The sequence below is a fragment of the Cornus florida genome, unplaced genomic scaffold (assembly GCF_030987335.1).
Source record: "Cornus florida cultivar Cherokee Brave unplaced genomic scaffold, ASM3098733v1 CherokeeBrave_3.0.0_Hap2_Chr08, whole genome shotgun sequence".
NCBI lineage: Eukaryota > Viridiplantae > Streptophyta > Magnoliopsida > Cornales > Cornaceae > Cornus > Cornus florida.
In genome coordinates, this window is record NW_026775578.1 from 43,233,913 (window position 1) to 43,260,183 (window position 26,271).

Genomic DNA, 26,271 nt, shown 5'->3' on the forward strand with positions numbered 1-26,271 from the left:
CCCTTGGAACAACTGCAGATGACGAAAACCCTAGAAGAAAAGCAATTGTTGATGCATTCAGATGAATATTGACAGGATTTATGAGAGCTCCAGCCATTGGAACTCCAAAATGAACTTCATACATAGCTGGGATATTTGGTGCAATTACGGCCACCTGCCAGTGTTGGAAAAATAACAGTAAGCTGCCAAGTTTCAACAAGATCTGAAACAAATTGCACAAGGGAACAAGTACCTCACATAAATATATATTATACATGGCAAAATCATTATTCATTATTTTGCGGTTTGTAGTTTAATCTTTTAGCCACCAGATGATTTTTTTCTTATACTTTAGTCTAAAAAATATATCCTGTGATATTCAATATTAGAGAAACTTAAACATACATATTTTCATTGGTTTAATTAGAAAGAAAATTTGGTCTTGGTGACAAGGAAAAATCCTACTTAAACAACAAAAAAATGCACTGAGATGCACAACAGATATTCAAGATTATGATATTTTTAGCTTCCAGTCACCAGAGGAGTTGGCAGTGAGACATGTTTGGCTCTGGTGGATTTCAGATCAGACCAAGACTGGCTAGGTTGCATTCAAAGCAAACTTTGATATCATTACTTAGACAAATGAGTATTCTGCCGATAAAATACAACACATGTTATGTGAAAATCGAAACTATCATTATGTCTGCCCCAATGCCAATTGCTTTACAATATAAGAGCAATAAGATAATAGTGAAGATTATAGATCTAATAAACTTAGCTCCACCGTAGCCTTTCCTGTTCAGTGCGCAGTTCAAGGTAAGATCTATGATGATTTCAATTTGAATTTCATACATTTACTGATTAGGTTGTTGAGCTTCCAGTTGAAATGGAGACTTTTTTTTATTGATAAGCATGGTTAATTAAAATATAAGCAGCCCAATTCAACTGATATTTCAGAACTTCAATCAAGCTCACAAAAATATAGTTTTGACTCAATACAACTAAAATACTGAACTCAGGGAACAAAATGATATTTCATTTGGGATTCTCAAATATATATCTGTTATGTTTGGGAGTACTGAATCTGGATTTGGAATTTAAAGAAAATTGGTTCAAAATTTTAAATGCATTTTCTCCAATTCCAAATCTAATCCGTGCTCGACACAAATATGAAATACTCAGGTATAATCTGTATTAGTGTCCCTTAAAATTGAAACATTTCAATCCACCAACCAAAAAAATCTCCAAACCATCTTAACAAACTAAATAACTATGAATCTTGTATGAATTCATATATTTCAATAAAAATCCGACATAAAAAAAATGAGCAAGAAAATCAATTCTACGGCATAATTTAAATCTGAACGACTCCACAAGATGGTCAAAATAGTAATTCAGTCAACAAATAAGTCATCAAATTGCATATACAAAACAAGTAACTCTGTTCGGTTGAGTTGCAAATAAATGTTATATAAGACAATTTAATTATTCGAATCTTATATTTTTCTTGAGTTTTCTGAGCAACCAAACAGAGGGTGGAGCAAAATTTCAATTGAAGCAATGGAAGTACCGTGGAACCGATACCGATGGAGCGGTTGGAGAGAGTGGAGGCCAATCGACGGCATCGTTGGTAAGTCTGGAGCCACGTGTAGTGCAGAGACTCATGGACCACAGATTTACGGTGGGGATGCACCAAAGTTGCTCTCTCCAAGAACCCAAATGGTGTCAGTGCTTCGTAGTTCGCTGGGTTCTTCGGCAGATTGTCTATGTCTCTCTCCAACACCATCTCTACATGAAAGTACAAAGAATTTCCCCCAATTACAGAGAGAGAAATTTTTCACTCCCAATCTTTTCTAACCCCTTTTCCCTCTCAATTTCCCTTATTTATAGACGATTACAACCTCCTCTGGCCTGGGCCTTATCTGCTCCCTTTTGCCTGGACTCAACTTCTCTCATTTTAATATGGGCTTCTGCAATAACTTTATGGATCTGAAGGGTATTGGGAAGTCCTTTTCGCTGTGTAGGCATAGAAATAATTAGTGACTCAAGGGGAGTGGGGGTAACAGAAGGAATGGTAGGCTGAGTGAGGGAAAGCTCAATCTTATCGAGTTGATTCCTAATAGTATGTAAATATTGATTAGTAAAGTTATTTTGTTCAATAATTTTTCGAGTGTCATTTTCAGCGATTGTGGTAGTAACTTTTAAAGGAGATGATGTAATTTCTGTTCCCATGTGATCTAGAATTACTGAATCTAAGGGAGGATGAGAGGATGTGGTTATTGATTTATCTGATTTTTTCCACTTGACTTTGGTTAATACATTGATTTGATTATAACAGTTTTCTAGATAATCAAAAATTTTGATTTCTAGTTGGTGTTCTGTCATGAATCGTTGCCAATGACAGAGGATTCGTTGTTGTTCCTTCTTAGTATGATTTTTCTGGAAGGTTTTTCTTTTTACTTTATTTTTCTGGGAGGACTATTCATCATGTAACTTAGAGAGATCATATTTAAAAGGTTTACGAATAGTGTTTAGCGAAGGATCTATTGGGTTTATGTTACCAATGAAATCAGAAGGTGAGGGGGAATTAGGCGCAGACTGAGACTTAACAGTAACTGGAGGAGTTCGCTCATAGCAAGGATGACTAATTTGTTCTTCAATGTTAATGCCTTTTAACTTAGTGTCTTTAAACGGAGGATTAAGTTTTGAATTTTTTCTTGCAGGAGGAGGGACTGAGTCGCTATCTTTGTCAAGATCTAGTCGGGAGAAGGTAAAAGGATGAGAACGAGTCAGAAGGCGTTGTTCATCAAAGCTTATTATAACTGTTCCATTAATATATTCCTGAATTCTATCAAGACTACAGATATCATTTTGTATGTTTACTGGATGATTTTCATTTTCAAGAAACCACTCATTTGGTAAAGAAATATCTTTCCAAGCAATAGTTTTCTTTAGTTGAACATTAGCATTAACAGAACTACTTTCGATTAATAGAGTATGTCCTTTGGCATCTTTCTTCATTACTTGGATGTTGAGATTGGTTCATCTTGTCTTATAGTAAACTCGATATATAAGACCCAGAGGTTGTGCACCAGGGAGCATTTGTAACCAGAAGTTTTAATATTAAGGGTTAAGGCTTTTAATAAATGAGGATCTGTTAGACTAAGGGTTAGATCTAGGTAGCAATTAAAATGAACTGGACCATTATAGAGACTGGTTTCGATTATTCCTAGGAGACTATCATCATATTCTAGGAATCTAGCATCTCGAAGGGCTAAGAGTACTGAGGCGTTGAAACCAGCACCACCAAATGGGTTTATGGCCACTTAGACTAAGCCTATATGAATAAAATTGGATCCACGATCTTTATGTTTTTTTATTGCTTTACTAGTGAGTAACTGACATTTTTCATGTTCTCTAGATAAGGAGTAGATTTGTTCTACTATTTTGACTGTGTAGTCACTAAGAAAGGTTGACTTGAAGAAACTAGTTTTGTAAATTTCTCTGGTTGGAATACGAGGAATATTCCAATCACTAAAATCTAAACTAATATCTTCAACCTGGTATTCTTCTTCATTGACTATGTTTGGAACTGGAGGAGGTAAGCTAGTTCTGGATCTAGAACTCATTGAAGAGGAAGACCTGAATAACCTATTCATGGTTACTTATCTTGAACTATCTCTGGTTGATTGACTAAATAAAACATACTAGTTTCATGATCCTCTTAAAGTGGTATCTAGTTTCTATCCATGCGCTTATCCGCTCATGCCGTCCCACTCAGGCCTCTCTTGGGTCTTACTATTTGGCTCGGGTCTTATTGTTTGGATCTGGACTTACAGGAAAGAGTAAGAGTACAACGATATGAGAATCAATAAACAGGATGAATTAAACAGAGTAATCAAACAAGATAAGTAAGAGAGAAGACACATAATAGATTATACAAATAACCAAATAAATGGCTCTGATACCAAAAGGGGAAGCGCACAATAACTTAAAACAAGTAAAAGCATTTAAAATAGAGGCGGTGTATAACCGATCAAGATATAACAGAATAACTTAATTAAGGCGGTATATAACCAACCAAGATATATATATTTATAATAACAGGATAAATAACTGAATCAAACTTGTATTACTGAAAATAGTTACAACAGAATATTAACTGAAAATAACTTATAAATTAATGTAACTGATAGAAGTCTGAAGAATACAGCATATTGCTGATGTATTACACTCAGAAGGGGTAAATAAACAAGAACTGAATATTACAAATAGAACTGAATTTTGAAAGCTGAATTCTCTTTCTCAAAGTCTGTAAGAGAAGCCTGAATGAAGCCTAATGAGCAATGGGATTGACCACAGCATTTATAGGCGAGGCTACAGACATCTGAGGCGCAATTTTCGGCTTTCAAAAAGTAACTTTTGACTTTTCGGACTGCTTTTAACTGTTGGTGAATAGTGAGTTACTGTTCCGGTCGTTTGTGCCGACAGTTACTATAGATGAATAGTTCTTTGTCGGGAGCACTGTAGAAATAGTGATTCTGCCCACAGTTAATGTAGAAATAGTGACTTTGACCTGTTAATGTTGACCTGTTACTGTAGAAATAGTGATTTCGGGCCAAACAAAGTTTTTAACAGAATGGATCATCTTGGTTTGGGTTTTGACTATCCTGGAATACAGGGTCATCATATAAATTAACTGGGTGACTAGTTTCAGCTGTAAATGCTTCTTCTTCTTCCTGTGATAGCTCTTGGAGGCGATCAGTTAAAGAAGCAGCCATTTTCTTGAGCTCTTCAATCTCCGACTTGGGAGCTTTCTTGGACTTGGAAGTGGTTGCAGAAGAGGGCTGCTTGTATTGAGTTACTTGTTGTGGTTGTAAAACTGCTGTGACTGGTGCTGGTGACTGCTGGGGAAATTCTCCCTCAATGTAACCAATGATTCTGTCAATTTGAAAGGCGTCCCACCATTTAACATAGTGACGACGAATAACTATGGTTCCTTGGACATCATATTGCCATTTGAATATCCATAGAACTTTGTATTTGCAGGAGAACAAGAGGAGAATAGGGAACTGAGAGTTGTGTCTATTAACTTTGTAAACTGTGTGGAAGTACTTGATTTGGTTGGCAAGATCTATGGGCAAGATCTCTGGAATAGAGCCATACTGAGACCACCATTTAACAAACCAGGTAGGAATTTGGGCTTTGTAATTGAATTGGTTATCAAAATTGAGAAACCAGGAATGAGTGAATGACTCATTTTGGTGAAGCATGATGAGAAACCAGGCATTCATGTAATCATGGTAATTAAACACATAATCATTATCAGGTAATAGTTTGCACAAAGCAGGGTGACTACCCCATTCTTCTAAGGACATGATTTTTTGTATAGAGAGAATGGTAGAGTACCTTTTTGTTATCAGTTTTATCAAAAATTTGGTTAATACAGATGGACTTTGTGGAATGCAGAATATTTTTGTAAAACTGAAGTGACTTGAAAGGTTGATTGGAGCAATAATGAAGATTAGGAGGAAAATAAGACTAGGCCAATTCAATGGGGTCATGTATGTGACTAAGAGAGGGTTCAATTTAGAATAAGGGAGAAACAGGTTTTTCAATATAGTTACTGGGTGATTTGGTAGTGGTTTTTGGTGCATATGACTGGGGGGAATTTTGAGTAGTAACTTGGAAAGGATCAGGTGCAGGATCAACTAAAGCAGATTTGAAGGATGGTAACTGAGAAGCAAGTGGTTGAAATCTATTGGTAACTGCTAGGGCAGAAGATTGTGATTGGGTTTGTGATCGGGTAACTGGGGCTTTGCTGGAGCAAATATCAAAAGGTTTGACTAGGTAGGGCCTCATATATATATATATATATATATATATATATATATATATATAAAACACATAAAACACACACAGAAAGATGTGATTAGTACTACTTGTCCCTCTTTTACTCGGAAAAGGAAAATAATACAAAATTCAATTGTCCCCCACTTTTTTTTTTTTTTTTTTTTAGAGTAACGATAGGGCAGTCCCAGTAGGACACATTCCATTAATATTATATAAATATTGATGTTATTTATACTTGTCTTGTTTTGTTTTTAAAATAAACAATATTCTAATCCAATTTTGCATTTTGATTTTTATTATTATTATTATTTTTATAGAAGGTAAAATAATTTAGGGTTTAATTCAGTTAAACCCCCTGTGATTTGTCCAATCTCCAAAAAGACCCCCACATATTTGTAAAAATTCAATCAGACCCTTGTCAGACATTATCGGCTGACAAAAACAAATAAATAAATGCAATGACTAATTTACTCTTTTGTCGTTTTCCTATATACACTTGACCAAACAATATATTTTATAACTCCCACCAAGATTAATTTTATTTGTTGAACCAAACAGTCAGCTAATCTTCTCTCATCCCTCATATCTCAATAGTAAAGTTAAGGTTACAAAATTGCTAGGAGTCAAAGTAGCACGAAGAGTCTCAGCGACTCAATGTCAAAGTTTTAGCGACCTGCTAATATGAGCATGGAGCTTGAGAGACTAGGAAGAAAACGGACATATATCGACCCAACCGTGAGCTTTAGTTTCGATGAACTTCAATTTCAGTAGGTTACGGTCCGATGAGCTTTAGTCAGATGTACAACTTCCGATACCAAGATCCTAGAGGGTACAAACTGAAGTGGACGAAGCTGCAGCAGTCACCGACGAGTTTACCCCAATTCTTCATTGAATTCAGACACCCAATACCAGAGAATGAGTACTAGATCGAGTATGCTCTCAATCAGATCCGCGAGCTTGATGGATACATATGGTTGAATTGATGATTTTATTAGATTATTTCAATGATATATTGATAAGAATGGTTGAATTGATGAGTTAAATTGAATTATTGTGGGTCGGATTTGACAAAATGGTGGGATGGAGGTTATAAAACTAAAAAATTCTCTATTTTCGCGACCTCATTGGCAGCAAGAAATTCGTGATCCGAGCCAGCGAGGCTGACCCAGGCCTCGAATATGCCAACTAAATCCTCGCCGTCGTCAAAACACTCCTTACCACCGAGAGTCAGTTCAACAACCTGGCATCTGAGATGGGCTTAAAGGTTTTGTCGACAAAGGCGAGCTTGTTTCTATTAGGGTTCAAGAGGAGTGCGAGTCGGTGGTACTGAGTGGCGATCTTGAATATCTTGCTACCAATGAGTCGCGGCTGGTGAGGATCTTGTCGGTGATGAAGATCATCACTCGGCCTCTGCTGCTGCTACTATTGTGGGTGCTCTGTTCTCTTCTCTCTGTAATAAGTGTTTTTTCTAATTTATTTTCTTTTGGATTTGTATATAAAATGTCTACCTAAGGTATCTTATGGTGGAACAGGCTGGTCATTAACAGGGGCGGTGAGTTTTTATCGACGGGGAAGAAGACTTAAACGATATATTAAAAAAGAATCAAGTCTATAGCCAAACATAACCTTGGAGGGCAATTTGGGCATTTCGTCTACTTTTTTTTATTGATGCCAGTAAATAGTATCTCTGATCAGCTTTGACCGTTAACTGAGGGGGACACTGATGTGTATCAAAAAAAGTAAAGGATCTGACTGAATTTTTGCAAATGTGGGGGGTCTCTTTGAAGATTGGACAAACCACAGGGGGTGTAACTAAATTAAACCCAATAATTTATTCACATACATTACCTATGAGGCTATGACATCCCTTTTAAAAGTATGAGCCCGAAACCACAGCTGGGTCATTACGTTGTAACCTCGTCCAAATGGACAACAAAAACAAGGACTTAAGGGTCTATTTGGAAAGTGTAATGATATTATTTTTCTAATATTGATATCTAAATTTGGATCTATATTATGTTTGGGACGACTTATATTAATTTGGAATAGTTCATAATATATTAAAAATTTTGGTCAAAATTTTTATCACAAAATTGGTGATATTGTGTACTTCAGTACTATAGCGAAAGAAGTAAAATAAAATTTTGAATTTCTCAAAACAAACTTTCAATTAAAAGACATTCAGTTTTCTAAGCTTAAATGTTGGTCATATGAGCAAAAATTTTTTTATTTTTTTTATTTTTTATATACAAGCATATATTAAGTTATTAAATTTTTTTATTATTTATTCAGTGACTTAATTTTGTAGAATTATATGTATTACTGTATTCATGTCGTACCGTATCAAGATCACGTCTGTGTTTAGACTTCATTGACTTATTATTCTACGAAAAAACAGGGAAATTTTTTTGTTGTATACGTGAAAGCTACTTTGTATTATTGTTACTGTGTTGTAGGGACTTAGGTGTCTACTGTGAAAGTTTGTATTATTTAAGTTTATTATAGGGACATAATGTTTAGGTTATTTATTTATATTATAATATTATTATATTATTTAATTAAATATTGAGTTGCATAATTAATCAATTACTTCTTAACATATTTTAATTATTTCATAACATATTAATATAAAATTTGTTATATCTTTAATCTCACATAAAATATATATTTTTCAATAATATATTTTTGTACCAAATAAATGGGATCCTCACATCAATCCTATTTTTTTCATTCTCTCTTTTTAGATCACATGTCTTCTCTAAAATTTAAGTTTTTAAATCGCGTGCTATGATACTTTCGATCTAGGCAAACAATTCTCTCTTTCAGTTGCATGAACCCGTTGCACTTGTATCTTTTTCAATGCCCAACAATAATATTTTCTGAAATGGTAATTTTAGATCATTAATAAAGAAATTTATTAAAAAAACATCTAAATAAAAAAATTTCTCTGACCGATGGTATTCAAGATTGTGCTAGTTAATTTGCTTAATAGTAACCGAAAATTTTACAATTTGTAAGTATTATATTGTTCACTTCACAAAAAAATAAAAATAAATAAATAAATAAAAATCTAGGAACTTGGATAAGTGGAAGAAATTAAGTTACTATCATTGAAGTATATAAATTTTTTTTTTTTTTTTTTTTTTTTTGGGTTAAAGCACTGAAGCGTACACTAGAATGCTCTGATTGGTACCTTGATTTCTTTCCCAGCATTTCTTTTTTCTTTTATGTTATATGATTTTTTGTTCGATTTTCTACATTTTCTTGCTGATTAGACTGAAAATAATAGTGTTGATAGGCATGCCTTTTTCTTTCAAAAACAAAGATCAAGTCCATGGTATTGGCTTTTCTTTTCTTCCTCGTTTCCTTCTTTTTTTTTTTTTTTTTTTTTTTTTTTTTTTTTTTTTTTTTTAAGTTTAACTCTATTTTTCTTTCAAAACGAGGCATATGAATGCTAAATTTATTTATTTAATGGTGATGAAAAACAAAATCAGTAATTTTCTAAACTATTGCAAATAGAGTCTACACAAAGACATTTTTTTCAGTTGATTTCATGAACTCTTCTTTAAATTATGACATTTTGAACACAAAAATATTGCAAGTAACATCCTCTCGTAGCCAGTACTAAAATTATTTATTTGTAAAAAAAAAAATTAGCCACAATTTAATTAGATTTTCATTTGAATAAATGTACACAACAATATAATTGAGAAAATTAATGAAAACTATCATGAGATTACTTCATGATAGCATTACTCAATTATTTATATATATATACATATATATATAAAGAGTAATATTCTCCCTAAATTATTAGATTGAGATAATTTTTTAGTAATTCTGCATTACTAACATTTATTTTGACACATGGTACTCTGCTAGATTAAAACTTATCATAATAAAAGCTTCTCATTAATTTTGAAACCCACCGCTGGAAAAAAGAGGTACCGTGGTGCCAAAATACCAGTTGGGTATTGTAAAATTTCTTACGCTGACTTAATTTATTTTAAAAAAATAATTATAATATATATATATATATATATATATATATATATATATGTTATGTTAATTTGTATTAAGGGAATGGATGTTGATACTATTCCTAATATTGTAATCATAAAACAACTAATGAATGATACAACAATGAACATGAATCACATGATGTAGATCCTTCTTCTTGTTTAAAATATCAAAAATTAAAAATAAAAAAAAATGGAAAAAAATAAAAATAAATATATTTCTCTTATATCATCCAGACTGAGAATGAGAAGGCAATAGCCTTGTTTCAACTTTCAAGAAACAAGTTGTAACAGTCGACTCCTCCTAGTCGTTGTCGTGGTGGTGGTGTCGTCGGCTTCTTTGTGAATCCAATCGAGTAAGAACCTGCAACAAACGCTGAACAACCAATTGCTATATCGAAGAGACCATTTTGGGTTGCAAATAATCTATCAAAATATACGAAAAGTGAAACCAAAAAGAGTAACGTTACTGTAGAACCCAAAACGGTCTCGTAAACAATCACAGGATTTGACATCACTCCACGAATTTTAGCCATTAATTTAGCCATAGTTCGTGCACTCCAAACCATTACCAGAACCCTCACAAACCCCACACACATATATAAAAATTATTTTGTTATTTAATCAATGACAAATTTATTGGTTAAATACATAAAAGGATATATTAGGTTGGATGTAGTGTGATTGTCCATTGGTAAGGCATGTGTTGCTTGTGACGAAATTCAAATCTCCACTCCATCAATAAATTTAACAAAAAAAAAAAAAAAAAAAGAATATAATAAGTTATGAAATTATTTTGTTATTTATTTCAATGACAAATTTATTGTTTATGTACATATAAATATATATTATGTTGGATGTAGTGTGATAGCCTAGTGGTAGGGCATGTGTTACTTATGGTCAAAGGCCTAAGTTCGAATTCCCACTCCATCAATAAATTAAAAAAAGAAAGTATATAATAAGTTATTAAATTATTTTGTTTATTTATTCAATGACAAATTTATTGTTTATATACATATAAGTATATATTATATTGGATGTGGTGTGATAGCCCAGTGGTAGGGCATGTAATGTTTGTGGCCAAAGGCCCAAGTTCGAATCCCCACTCCATCAATAAATTAGAGAAAGTATATAATAAGTTATTAAATTATTTTGTTATTTATTCAATGACAAATTTATTATTTATATATATATAAGTATATAATATATTGGATGTGGTGTGATAGCCCAGTGGTAGGGCATGTGTTACTTGTGGCCCACTCCATCAATAAATTAAAAAAAGAAAGTATATAATAAGTTATTAAATTATTTTGTTATTTATTCAATGGCAAATTTATTGTTTATATACATATAAGTATATATTATATTGGATGTGGTGTGATAGCCCAGTGGTAGGGCATGTATTGCTTGTGGCCAAAGGCCCAAGTTCGATTCCCCACTCCATCAATAAATTAGACAAAGTATATAATAAGTTATTAAATTATTTTGTTATTTATTCAATGACAAATTTATTATTTATATATATATAAGTATATATTATATTGGATGTGGTGTGATAGCCCAGTGGTAGGGCATGTGTTACTTGTGACCAAAGGCCTAAGTTCGAATCCCCAATCCATCAATAAATTAAAAAAAAAAAAAAGTATATAATAAGTTATTAAAATATTTTGTTATTTATTCAATGGCAAATTTATTGTTTATATACATATAAGTATATATTATATTGGATGTGGTGTGATAGCCCAGTGGTAGGGCATGTATTGCTTGTGGCCAAAGGCCCAAGTTCGAATCCCCACTCCATCAATAAATTAGATAAAGTATATAATAAGTTATTAAATTATTTTGTTATTTATTCAATGACAAATTTATTATTTATATATATATAAGTAAATATTATATTGGATGTGGTGTGATAGCCCAGTGGTAGGGCATGTGTTACTTGTGGCCAAAGGCCTAAGTTCGAATCCCACTCCATCAATAAATTAAAAAAAGAAAGTATATAATAAGTTATTAAATTATTTTGTTATTTATTCAATGGCAAATTTATTGTTTATATACATATAAGTATATATTATATTGGATGTGGTGTGATAGCCCAGTGGTAGGGCATGTATTGCTTGTGGCCAAAGGCCCAAGTTCGATTCCCTACTCCATCAATAAATTAGAGAAAGTATATAATAAGTTATTAAATTATTTTGTTATTTATTCAATGACAAATTTATTATTTATATATATATAAGTATATATTATATTGGATGTGGTGTGATAGCCCAGTGGTAGGGCATGTGTTACTTGTGGCCAAAGGCCTAAGTTCGAATCCCCACTCCATCAATAAATTAAAAAAAGAAAGTATATAATAAGTTATTAAATTATTTTGTTATTTATTCAAGGCAAATTTATTGTTTATATACATATAAGTATATATTATATTGGATGTGGTGTGATAGCCCAATGGTAGGGCATGTATTGCTTGTGGCCAAAGGCCCAAGTTCGAATCCCCACTCCATCAATAAATTAGATAAAGTATATAATAAGTTATTAAATTATTTTGTTATTTATTCAATGACAAATTTATTATTTATATATATATAAGTAAATATTATATTGGATGTGGTGTGATAGCCCAGTGGTAGGGCATGTGTTACTTGTGGCCAAAGGCCTAAGTTCGAATCCCACTCCATCAATAAATTAAAAAAAGAAAGTATATAATAAGTTATTAAATTATTTTGTTATTTATTCAATGGCAAATTTATTGTTTATATACATATAAGTATATATTATATTGGATGTGGTGTGATAGCCCAGTGGTAGGGCATGTATTGCTTGTGGCCAAAGGCCCAAGTTCGATTCCCCACTCCATCAATAAATTAGACAAAGTATATAATAAGTTATTAAATTATTTTGTTATTTATTCAATGACAAATTTATTATTTATATATATATAAGTATATATTATATTGGATGTGGTGTGATAGCCCAGTGGTAGGGCATGTGTTACTTGTGGCCAAAGGCCTAAGTTCGAATCCCCACTCCATCAATAAATTAAAAAAAGAAAGTATATAATAAGTTATTAAATTATTTTGTTATTTATTCAATGGCAAATTTATTGTTTATATACATATAAGTATATATTATATTGGATGTGGTGTGATAGCTCAGTGGTAGGGCATGTATTGCTTGTGGCCAAAGGCCCAAGTTCAAATCCCCACTCCATCAATAAATTAGATAAAGTATATAATAAGTTATTAAATTATTTTGTTATTTATTCAATGACAAATTTATTATTTATATATATATAAAAGTATATATTATATTGGATGTGGTGTGATAGCCCAGTGGTAGGGCATGTGTTACTTGTGACCATGGAAAAGGGATAATTTGTCTTGAACCTCGAATATTTCTTCTTCATTCAATGTCTGACACTGAACATTAAACGATGCATCAATATAATATTAAATAAAAACTGCCAATGCATGATCAATAAGGTATCAGAATTAAATTAGAGCCTTAGTTCAATGGTTGCTCGGATTTCTGTGACCATGAAGTCAAGCGCAAGCTTGTATTTTAACACTTGTTATAGTGGGATTAGAATTATCAACACATTATTCACACCCTATCTGCCTCATTTAGAAAACTCAGAAACAGGATAGCAACTCTTTGATTTAACCAGTGAAAAAAGTTCTTAGTATTTGCCTCAGTGGCAAAAGCACAGATAAACCTCTCCAAAAGGGTACTCTTGGGAAAATGAAGATAGGAACTTTCATAGGATATACCTCTCCCTCCAAAAGGATCCTCCTGGGAAAATGAAGATAGGAACTTTCGTAGGATATATTTAAATATCATTGATGCTGAAACCTCCTTCTCCTCAAACAGTCACAAGAATCAGCATTCAGAGTTGACAACATATATATAAAATAAATATAAAAAACAAAATGGCAGCATTAAGAAAACTAGAAAAACAATTTGAAATTATAAAAAGCTGAAACTAAAAAAAGGCCAATAAAACTGAACCAACTAATAATGTGAGAACTATTTTCTTACCGAGTCTGAAGTTGATTCCTGCTTTGGGATTGTAAGTGTAGTAATATGGAATACCCTGTTTTTCTACAGACAGAATAAAAAAGAACATAAGAAATTACACTTATAAAAAATCAAAGATAGCAGCTTCTTCATATTTTCAGAAACTTTGTGCTAATTACCAGTAAGCCAGCAAGCAAGCACACCACATGTTTCTAAGTTTTTTGCTGTATTTGCTTGTGCCAATCTCAAAAAATCTTCCATCATCTTTACCGACTGCAATAGGAGTAAAATGATATTAACATCACATTTATCAACAACATAAATACGCAAGATTAAAGAAGTTTGTCAGCATCAACTGTTAACAAAAAAATTGTAGCTCAAAAATCAGCACAAGGCATACAATGTGTAAATGCTGATAAGAATTAGAACCAGGAATCTCATCCTTGGATGGATTCGCAGGCCCGGGTTTTGGATCCGTAACTCTTGATGGGGAGATTGGAACAATATCTGGTTGTACTTGAGCAAGCACAGGAGGTGGAGAAGGTTGCCTGATATTGCCCAGTGGAAGATAATTTCTCCTTGCTTCAATATTAAATGGAGGACAGGAATCCACTGAAGGAGATACCCATCTACCATCATCTAAGGAGAGCACTGATTCCATGGTAGATCTATTCACTTCCAAATCGCCATCTTTTACTGCCACGATGTCGTATTGTCCAGCCTGATTCAGACTATAACAATAGGTGACACCAGATAAAAAAAATATTACAAGCAGGCAACTTTAGAAAAATATAATTAGCATAAAGTATCAAGAGCAATATTTGAGGCAGTTCTCTCAAATGCTACAAAAAGAATATTAAGTAGGACCTCAAACCAGGTACAATAAAATAAGTAAGAATTTGCAGGTTAAAATAGGAATCATCGAGTTTTGTTGAAGTCCTGACCCTGAATTTTCATCTGCAGTTAAGTCCATATTGCTTGGATAATGAACCTGTATTACATAATGGAATTGATCAATTCAAGGAATTTTAATTTAATACTAGATAAAATGCCATGAATGAATTTTACCTTTATCTCTGCACTAGGACCCAGCCACTGACCTTGAAGACCATCTGGGCCTAAAATTGAGTGTCTAGACAATGTTTCCTTCTTGGGAAGAGGTAGACTAACAGATCTGCATGTCAACCATGTACCATAATGTCACCCTTCCGAGAATTAGAAAAAACAGAGATGTTTAAAATTTTAAATTCACATTTACAAATCAGTATCAACAAGATACAGCCTAATCGTCTTCAAACTCGTGCAAAAATATTTTGTACGCAGTTTAGATAAAAGCAACTATCAGAGAAATTAAAAATACAAATCGAAGGAATACAGACATACACCTTTATATATGCTGGTGGAGTCTCTGGAGATCTCTGAACCCAATTAGGAGTACGAGTCCAAAAACAAAAATTTATACCTTCCACTAATGGAACTCATCTAAACCAACCATAAAGTATAGACCATATACCATGACCCAATAACATAACATGAACTGCACCAGGACTTGCAACTACAGCTTATAATTGAGAAAACCTACAAATTATAATAATACCCTTGATTTCTAAAACACAGTGCTTTTTTCTGCATATTATTTGTCACGCCATATTTCCATTTTTGGATGTCCAGCATAGATGGACACTTCAAAAAATCAAATTATAGATTGCTGTAAGATTCCTATATTACACTTTTCTAATTGAATTTGAATGCAACAACTAGCATGAAATTTTGAACAAAGGATTAGTCTTGAAAGTTTTTACTTTCACTTTTACAATGCATTCAATGCTTGCAAACTTGAAATTGTAAAAATGGAAAAAATAGTACAGGATGGAGTAAAAAACTCATCTAGTAGCATATAACCTAAAAGATTACGAAAGGTATAACCATGCATGACTCAAAAAGAAAATAGCATGGTCCCAAGTGTCTGCATATCATCTAACATGTGCCATATCAAAGCTTCATCCTCGGAAACATTCTTATACCTGTAAAGTGCATCTCCACTTTTCTCCATCATAGTTCTAGCCTTCTAGGTATTCAACTCTCAAAGCTATGTTCCCATACCATACATCAATTCCAACAACGAACCTAGGATGACCTAAAAGATCCACCACCCCTTCATAAGACCAACCGCAGAAAATTCCTGTAATCCCTCCAAACCCAACCACCCAACTGCTCCAATATTTCCCTCCACCAACCTTCTCCATAAGATATCCCAAATTAAACATACACGATCAATCCCTTGATAAAAAAACCTCTGTCATTAACTGAATAACAAACAACATACCGTTGCATTTAAACTAATTCCTGAAAATTAAAAACAAACTCGCAAAAGTTGCAATATGCTATAAATTTTAAAGCTGGAATCATTGATCCTTCATTGTCCAACAGAAAAATCAAAACTCATAAACAGAGACACTTCTACAAAATTCTATGTCTGCATCGGACATTAACACTTTGCAAACACTCCTAGACATGCATTCAACACAATCTTTTGAGTTTAGTTAACACCATTGAGGACCGTTCTCTCAAAATGAGACATAGAGTACTCTGGAAATGGGCAGTCACACAGTAAGTGAAGACAACAAAAGCCATAAAGGATAGTGGCACTCATGGAATAGGATAGAGAAATCACCGTTTGATGACTATAACTTCACCCATGACATATAAAGACCACAAATTCCAGTAGCAACTTCCAAAAATACAAACTTAACAAGTATTATAGAAAGCACAAGCCAACGAACATTATTTACAGGCCTCAAAACCCTAAAACATGATGTTACCATTGAACAGTGTACTCACAGCTTCTGGAACTGCATGTCAATAGAATTTGATGGCAAAACCCGAGTCTGACCATTGTTTTGCATCCGTGAAGACAAAAGCGCCATCCTAACTGGCTAAGACCACAAGAAGAAAGAAAAAGAATGAGGAAAAAAAAATTTGGAACAAAATTTTGGAAAACATAATGACTGAAATTAAATTAAGAAAGAAAGGACACGACGACTTAGCAGACATTATAACTGATATGCTCCTAGGAATAAGGACAATAAATAAATGCATAGCAAATGAATCCATAAAAATTAAATATTAAAAGAACCACTCATTGAAGGATATAAAATAAGAAAAAGGAAAAAGAATTGTTCATAACACTCTAAAGTAAACATAAGTAAGACTTTAAAACACCATGTACTGGCTAAATACCTGGTTATTATCTATGCTCAAAGAAACTTCCCTATTGACAGATGGCCATTCCAGAGAAAATGCATCTGAACCATATGTTCTTTCTCGGCCATCAAGTTGATAGTGTTGAGCTCTTGCAAAAGCTTTGTTCATTTCATTCACTCGACGGTCGAATTCTGGCTTCAAAGATTCAAGCTCATCTAATACAGCTAACAGTTTCTGAAACAACAACATAACAGCAAGAAGATGCCGTGTCACCATGAATCTGAAACATATAAATAGAGTAGCTACGAAAACAGGTACACCCTACTCACCTTCCTGTAATATGTTCTCTCTTTTGTAAGAAAAACCTGGTAATCTCGATGGAATGGTATTGTTTCAGACACCAAACTGGGAAAATGAAGAATAAGCACATGCATCCATATGTCTCATAAATTCAGCAATATGGAAAAAACTGACAGCAACATTCATTCCTCACCTTGAATACCTAAGAAGTATGATATACAAGTCTACAATATTCCTTTCCCCCCGATAAATACTTGCCTGGACACAAGTGATATGCCAAGAAATAAAGTAATTTACATCAGAAAACAGCAAAAAAAGAGAGGCTCAATTTTATGTTGCTTAAGAAATTGAGTTACTGTAAATCAATGCCCTTATTCCAAAAAAGGGAGGTGCTTCAGATATAAAGGATTTTCGTCCTATTAGTTTGGTGGGCTGCATTTACAAACTCATTGCTAAGGTGCTCGCTTTAAGGATGAAGGAAGTTATGGATGGAATTATTTCGGATTCCCAGAACGCTTTCGTTGGCGGACGACAAATTCTTGATTCAGTTCTTATTGCTGGCGAATGTGTGGATTCCAGATTGCGGAGTGGTATTCCTGGAGTTCTATGCAAACTTGACATTGAGAAAGCATATGATCATGTGAATTGGAATTTCCTACTCTATTTGTTACAAAGAATGGGGTTTGGAAGTAAGTGGAGGAAATGGATTGAGACCTGGCTTTCGTCTGTCAAGTTTTCAGTTCTTGTGAATGGCTCTCCCGCCGGTTTCTTTGGTTGCTCTAGAGGTATAAGACAAGGTGATCCTTTGTCATCTTTCCTTTTTCTTGTTGTTATGGAGGGGTTAAGTAGACTGATGCATAGGGCAGAGGACCTTGGTTTTGTTAAGGGTTTCAGAGTGGGTAGAGATTTAGACCATCAGATGGAGATTTCCCATTTACTCTTTGCAGATGACACCCTAGTTTTCTGTGATGCTGATGTGTCTCAACTTCGACACTTGAGGTGTGTTCTGACTTGTTTTCAGGCAGTTTCCGGGCTAAAGGTCAATGTGAAAAAGAGTATGCTCGTCCCAGTAGGGAATGTTCCGGATATTTCCTCTTTAGCTGCAGTCCTTGGATGCAGAGTGAGCTCATTCCCTATTCCTTATTTGGTTTGCCCCTAGGGGTCTCTTCTAGTTTAGTGGGGAGTTGGGATTCTGTGATTGACAGGTACGCGAAGAGATTAGCAGGTTGGAAGAAGCAATACTTGTCAAAAGGGGGTAAAGTTACTCTTATAAAGAGCACCTTGTCGAGCCTTCCCACTTATTTTCTCTCTATGTTCCAAATCCCTTGTTCCATTGCAGACAGGATTGAAAAAATTCAAAGGGATTTCCTTTGGGGTGGTAAGGGCGATGAGTTCAAGTACCACCTTGTCAAATGGGAGGATGTTTGTAAGCCTGTGAAATTGGGTGGACTTGGTATAAGACGTTTAGTTCCTTTCAATCAAGCTCTCTTGGGTAAGTGGTTATGGAGATTTGGGAGGGAAAGACATCGACCATGGCGCAGGCTAGTCTCTTGTCGGTTTGGCGAAGAGGCTGGAGGTTGGTCTACGCGTCCGGTTACCCTAGCGGGAGGAGTAGGGATGTGGAAGGCTATTCGGAAAGGATGGGATGTTTTTTCGGCTCATATCAGATTCAAACTCCATGACGGACGTTGCATTCAGTTTTGGGAAGATCTCTGGTGTGGGGATCAGTCACTTTCTCGTACTTTTCCAAGATTATATAGCATTGCCGTTAATAAACACGCCTACATAGTCGACTGCTATCGGCTTGATAGCGGCGGGATTATATGGGATGTGCATTTTCGGCGCTCTTTTCAGGATTGGGAGATGGACGAGGTATGTGTTTTTTTGGATCTTCTGTATCGACAGGAGGGCGTTGGTAGAGGTAATGATGTTTTAAGTTGGGTTCCCTCTTCTCATGGTCGTTTCGAAGTTAGATCTTTGTTCTTATGTTTGTCAAATTTTGTTAATCGAGACTTCCCGTGGAAAACTATTTGGCGGTCTATGGCTCCAACTAGGGTGGCTTTCTTTGTTTGGACTGCTGTGTGGGGAAAGATTCTGACAATTGATAATTTGAGAAAAAGGGGCAATTGTATAGTTAATTGTTGTTGTCTATGCAAGGATGGCGAGGAGTCCGTTAACCACCTCCTTTTGCATTGCCCTGTGGCGATTGACTGTTGGAATCTTATTGTTGGGTTGTTTGGTATGTGTTGGGTTATGCCACGATCTACTAAGGAATTGATTCATATTTGGAGAGGTTGTCGAGTGAGAAGAGACGTTCGCGAGTTCTGGAGAATTGTACCACATTGCGTATGGTGATGCATTTGGAAGGAGAGAAACAGCAGAATGTTTGAAGGAAAAGAATCGCCTACGGAAACGGTCAAACTTTACATTCTTCGTTCTCTCTTCAATTATGTGAAGAGGAGCTTTTGTTCTTCTTCATATGATTTAATTACTTTTCTGGATTCTTTGGGGCCTTAGCTCCGGTTCCACTTTTGTAATTGGGATGCGTTCTCCTTTTGAACGCCTTTTTTAATATTATTTTTACTTATCAAAAAATATATATATATATATATTAGTTCATACTTATATGACAATCTAAATAAGAAAAGTTGGAGCGTTTTTAAAGCACTTTAACAGATTGAAAAAATTCAATTACTTTGAAATAAGTCACTTTATAAATGAGAAAACATGTCCTTACTTAAAGCTAATCCACTATGAACATAACTTTACAACCATGTCTAACATGTACATGCTGCTGGTAACAAGACACTTCAGATGTAAGTGCATTAGCAAAATTCAACATTGAATGTCATATTTCCGTTGTTCCCCAACTTTGTCCTTAAAAGTCTTACATTCACCGAATGACACATACTACCAAGTCCGGTTTATCAAGGTTGTTGGAAGGAGCAAACCAGCTCGTCCTCGTAGCAAACAATCTCATTCTACTGAAACTTATTAACCTCCTACATTGCATACTCATTCACTTTGAAATAAACACATCAATTGCTATCTAATATTATTTACAACAATTCGATTACAAATAACGATAACAAACTGTCAAATTTAGACTATAGCAAGATGCTTTTAATTTTATTTTATTCTCTCTCTCTTTTTTTTTTTAAATGGTGTTGCTAGGTTGGAGCAAAATTTCTTCAGTCAGAACTTCACAGCGAAACCGAGAAGTTATTGAGGCATCACAACCGTTGTATCGTTTATTTTTAAGAACGAAAATGATTTTTTTAAAGGGGAAGATGAATGCATTGAACCTAAAAAACCAAATTGAACACTTGTAAATTGCACTAAATTAACTTTTTTAAATCAAATCAGATCCATTAAACAATGATCATGAAAAACAGAGATATATAAAGAATTTGAATATCGAACAGGTATATACAAATAACCGAACCTGTTTGACAAGGTCATCGGCGATTCGGTAGTAATTGCGGAGAGCGATTCGATTGTCGACGTCGATCTTTCGAGCGACCGCATTCAAATTGAACGGATTCTCCGGAAGCGGCCTCATTTTTCGGCGTGAACAGCCGGGATTTCTGTGGTGCCGGGAGGGTTCACGGCAGAGGTAAACGGAGTCGTTCCACTCGGCGACGTAAACACCAATTAAATTGAGAGATCGATGGTCTGGACGTATCCGCTAAGTAAAACTCATCGTATTAAAAATAGGCTTGATTCTATAGTTCAATTCAATCTTCTACTATGTTTATACGTATATGTCGACATATAAATCTTTCATGAATTTTATCCCAATTTTAGGTCAAATCAATATATAAAATTAGAATAAATTCAGTTTTGCGAAATTCAACTAGTTTCAAGACGATACATTTTAGAATACTTCTGCGTAGGGATGAAAGGAGTTCTATATTCAGCTAAAAAGAGTCAAACTTCAAATCCAAATCCTTTTCTCGTTGATTTGCACCATTTTTACGCTCAAAATCAATCAGAAGGTCCAGTATCCTTCCTTAAATAATAGGAAGTATATGTTGTTCCATTATTCCAACATTATATGCTGCCCCTTCGTTAGCCCTTCAACATAAGCCCTCGTAAGGGTAAGAAATAATAGGAATGGTGCTGATTTTCATTTTTCTTCGACCTTTTTTCAGTTTCAAGCACCACCTTTTTCCTGCCTATTACTCATCTTAAAAAGCTGAAACGACCAGCACAGTCTCCAATTTAGGAGTTGGAGGTTAAGGCACTCTCCTTCAAAGGGGATAGGTGGAAGAGTAAATAATTCAAACATCTGATTATTCTTACAGATTTGAGCTATTACAAATTATTCAATATTGGAATAATCTTCTTTTGTCAATCATAATGCCCTATTCAGTATGCTTGTATCAATACTTAGAAGTCATTTTAAATCAATTATTCTCACGTACCAATGATATTGATCATGATGCGCTCCACGAGACATGCGATATGCAAAAAATTTGGCGAAAGACTTCCAAGGGTAATTTTTAGGAATATTTTCTTATTTTAGGGTTATAGTATCGGATAGGGATTTGAGTCGTTAGACTATCTAGTAGTTCTTTTATTATGTTCAAGAAATATACATGGCTTTGGTATAATAGTGATTTACAGCTTTATGATTGAATATTCGATTTAGTAAGTCCTTTATCTCTCTCACACACACATTCATTCTCTTTCCCCTCATGTGTCACTAGGATTTCAACTAATTCTTAGATCACAATGACAAAATTCACTTAAAAGGTGAAAGGGTTGAGATTCAAATTTTTAAAAAGCTCCATATAAAGGGATGTTATAGCTATAGCAACCACAACTATTCAGTTTAAAGTTGATTCCAACAAATGGCATGCCAGGAAATGCTGGAACGCTAAAATACCAAAATCTCAAATTAGTTTATCATGAAAATAACATAGTCCACGCCAGCAAAATTTATAAGGAATTGCAAGCATTTATAATTGGAACTCATCTTTCTGCAGGCATGGCTAATGATAGGTATTTCAATAACAAAACAAACCTCAACTCAGAAAAAATCAGCCAAGGAATTGCAAGAATTGACCCATGTCACATCAAACATTAGTTTAATTAAAAAATAAAAATAACAAAATTTATCTTTTTACATAAGATCATTAATTCCTTTAGAAAAACTCAGCTAGTTATACATGAAGAAATCTCCAAGATAGTACACACACACAAAAACAAAAACAAAAAAGCGCAGATTAAAAGAATTTTTAACTGCATATTATAACTATCCAAATTCAGAAACAGTACAAGGATATCCACCAGGAATGCATGCAGCAAAAAGCTAGGAAATAAAGGGGGGGAAAAAAGTTCAGTGTGGACAACATTGGAGTTCGTGTTATGTACCTGAAATGTACCTGATTCCACAATGCAGCAGGTAACATAGCAGCCTGGTAATCGATAGCTCCACCTACTTTCAGAGCAAAAAGCTCTACTTAGCAGCCCAACCTCATGAATATAAATCATAAGAATCTAAAGAAAAACCCATTATATGAGATAAGGATGGGTTATAACATAATTCCCCTCTCTTTGCATCTCTTGACTATATCCTTGGCCCCTTCAGAGTAAGCTGACTGAACTAGGGCATCAATCAATGAGTGACAAGTATAAGCATCAGGAACACATCCATTTGCTTCCATAGAGAAGAACAAGTTCGTAGCTTCATCAAATCTCCCCGATTCACACAATGCCTTAATAAAAGCACAATAAGTAAAATTGTCAGGACTCAAATCTGAAGTCAACATGGTTACAAGAACCTTCTGGGCTTTCTCAATCTTATTCATTTTACAGAAACTTTGGATAAGAGTATTGAAAGAGAATATACCGGGTCTTATTCCATCATCTTGCATCTGTTTCAAAAGTTTCATTGATTTGGCAACATCCCCCACAATACATAACGAGCGGATCAAAATATTATATGTGACAGTATTTGGAATGATGCCCCACTCTGGCATTTCTGTGAAACAATCAAAAGCATCCTTGATCTGGTGCACGCGACAAAGGCCATCAATTATTGAACTAAAAGTGAAAATATTTGGTCTGAAACCCTGTTCTAAGAGCATCTCCAACAACTCCCGTGCTTTACCTACTTCCCCAGTCTTGCAAAACCCGCTAATTAGAGTATTGAAAGTAACAAGGTTAGGAGCAATATTTCTTTGTTGCATCCCTCTGAAGGTCTCCAATGCTCTGTCCATCATTTTAGCTTTGGAGAAGCAATCAATTGCCATGTTATATGAGAAGACATTTGCCACAAGTCCATCCTGAATTATCTTTTTTAAATACCGAGTCCCTTCTTCATCTCGTCCGGACTTATACAGAGCCTCAGTAAGAAGAAAAAAAGTATTAAACCCCACTTTCACACCTCGATCAATAAAACCAACGAGTATCTTACATGTTTCCTCAAGGTCCAGTCCCTTAATAAAACAAGTTATTGTAACATTAAATGTTGAACTGTCAGGAAAATAACCTCTCTCGCTAGCCTTTTTCAAAAACTCCGCCGCCTCTCTCGGCAAAGAATTATTAGAAAGACAATGCAAAATAGTATCACAAGCTACTTTAGGCAAAACCGACTTCCCCTCCACAAATCTAGATAACAGCTGAAATGCTTTCTGTGGGAATAGACAACGAAACACACCGTTAACCAATGATCTATATGTGGCTTCATTTGGACTCACATTTCGCTCCCTCGTTTTCTCTAATATTCTAAACGCTCCATCAACCATTTTTGCATTACAAAACCCATCAATTAGTATCGTATAAGTAAACACATTGGGTGAATATCCCAAACCATCCATCTTTTTCAGCAAACGCATTGCCTCGTCCACTACACCAACCTTACAAACTCCATGAATGAGGATATTATATGTAAACCTATCAGGATTGCAATTATCTGACGGCATCTGTTGAAATTTCAGATAAGCTAAATCAAGTGAATTCGATTTCACTAATGCATCTATAACTGCATTATGAAATTTGCCCGAAAACTTCATCACAGTATTTTGCCAGCCCTAATCTCCCCCAACTACCAATCAAAATACAAAACAAATCTTCAGTAACCTGACACCCAGAGCTTCTAATATCTCGAATCAACTCAACTGATAAGACTACCGGACCTTTCCTATAAAGGGAATTAGCTAAGACACCCCTAATCGATTGATTTCTCGCGAACACAGGGTCGATATTCGAAACCCAGATATAAAATTTCAAAGGATGCAATGGGTTTTCCTGATTTTGTAGAATACTCACAATTAACTGATGATTCAAACTGATCCGCTTCACTTTAAACTCGTGGTTTAGCAACAAGAACCAGTCTTTACTTGAAAGTATCTGAGAAATGTACTGATGGTCGATTGGTTTTTCATGTAATTTGTGTTTATTAACTGAAATGTGACTGTTTGTAATAGAAGGCAAGTTGGGGTTTTTGAATTGAGAGTTCAATAAAGACTTACCTCTAAAAGAAGCTTCGATGTTGTTGTTGTTGGTAGGTTTGTGGTCAACAGCCGTTAAATTTTCAAAAATTGGGGATTGTTTTCACTGATTGTGAAATTTTTCTGATTGGTTTCGGATTGCAGGTAAAGCCCTAGAAGCCAAAGAAGAAAACCCTCTCATGTCCCTTGGAACAACTGCAGATGACGAAAACCCTAGAAGAAAAGCAATTGTTGATGCATTCAGATGAATATTGACAGGATTTATGAGAGCTCCAGCCATTGGAACTCCAAAATGAACTTCATACATAGCTGGGATATTTGGTGCAATTACGGCCACCTGCCAGTGTTGGAAAAATAACAGTAAGCTGCCAAGTTTCAACAAGATCTGAAACAAATTGCACAAGGGAACAAGTACCTCACATAAATATATATTATACATGGCAAAATCATTATTCATTATTTTGCGGTTTGTAGTTTAATCTTTTAGCCACCAGATGATTTTTTTCTTATACTTTAGTCTAAAAAATATATCCTGTGATATTCAATATTAGAGAAACTTAAACATACATATTTTCATTGGTTTAATTAGAAAGAAAATTTGGTCTTGGTGACAAGGAAAAATCCTACTTAAACAACAAAAAAATGCACTGAGATGCACAACAGATATTCAAGATTATGATATTTTTAGCTTCCAGTCACCAGAGGAGTTGGCAGTGAGACATGTTTGGCTCTGGTGGATTTCAGATCAGACCAAGACTGGCTAGGTTGCATTCAAAGCAAACTTTGATATCATTACTTAGACAAATGAGTATTCTGCCGATAAAATACAACACATGTTATGTGAAAATTGAAACTATCATTATGTCTGCCCCAATGCCAATTGCTTTACAATATAAGAGCAATAAGATAATAGTGAAGATTATAGATCTAATAAACTTAGCTCCACCGTAGCCTTTCCTGTTCAGTGCGCAGTTCAAGGTAAGATCTATGATGATTTCAATTTGAATTTCATACATTTACTGATTAGGTTGTTGAGCTTCCAGTTGAAATGGAGACTTTTTTTTATTGATAAGCATGGTTAATTAAAATATAAGCAGCCCAATTCAACTGATATTTCAGAACTTCAATCAAGCTCACAAAAATATAGTTTTGACTCAATACAACTAAAATGCTGAACTCAGGGAACAAAATGATATTTCATTTGGGATTCTCAAATATATATCTGTTATGTTTGGGAGTACTGAATCTGGATTTGGAATTTAAAGAAAATTGGTTCAAAATTTTAAATGCATTTTCTCCAATTCCAAATCTAATCCGTGCTCGACACAAATATGAAATACTCAGGTATAATCTGTATTAGTGTCCCTTAAAATTGAAACATTTCAATCCACCAACCAAAAAAATCTCCAAACCATCTTAACAAACTAAATAACTAT

General features: G+C 34.4%; 1 protein-coding gene and 1 pseudogene across 1 annotated transcript; both read right to left on the minus strand.

Annotated features, from left to right (window-relative positions):
* Window positions 1-13,344: 13,344 nt before the first annotated feature.
* On the minus strand, window positions 13,345-21,428 carry LOC132270144 (AMSH-like ubiquitin thioesterase 3). Its single transcript, XM_059771346.1, has 10 exons — window positions 20,821-21,428; window positions 17,569-17,633; window positions 17,405-17,480; window positions 17,112-17,309; window positions 16,713-16,807; window positions 14,940-15,045; window positions 14,816-14,862; window positions 14,272-14,602; window positions 14,051-14,144; window positions 13,345-13,955 (listed from the first exon to the last, which is right to left on the minus strand). Exons 1-10 carry the CDS (start codon window positions 20,935-20,937, stop codon window positions 13,837-13,839), a joined length of 1,248 nt encoding a protein of 415 aa, XP_059627329.1. The 5' UTR covers window positions 20,938-21,428; the 3' UTR covers window positions 13,345-13,836.
* Window positions 21,429-22,790: 1,362 nt separating this feature from the next.
* Window positions 22,791-24,914, minus strand: LOC132270146 (putative pentatricopeptide repeat-containing protein At3g16890, mitochondrial; annotated as a pseudogene).
* Window positions 24,915-26,271: the final 1,357 nt, after the last annotated feature.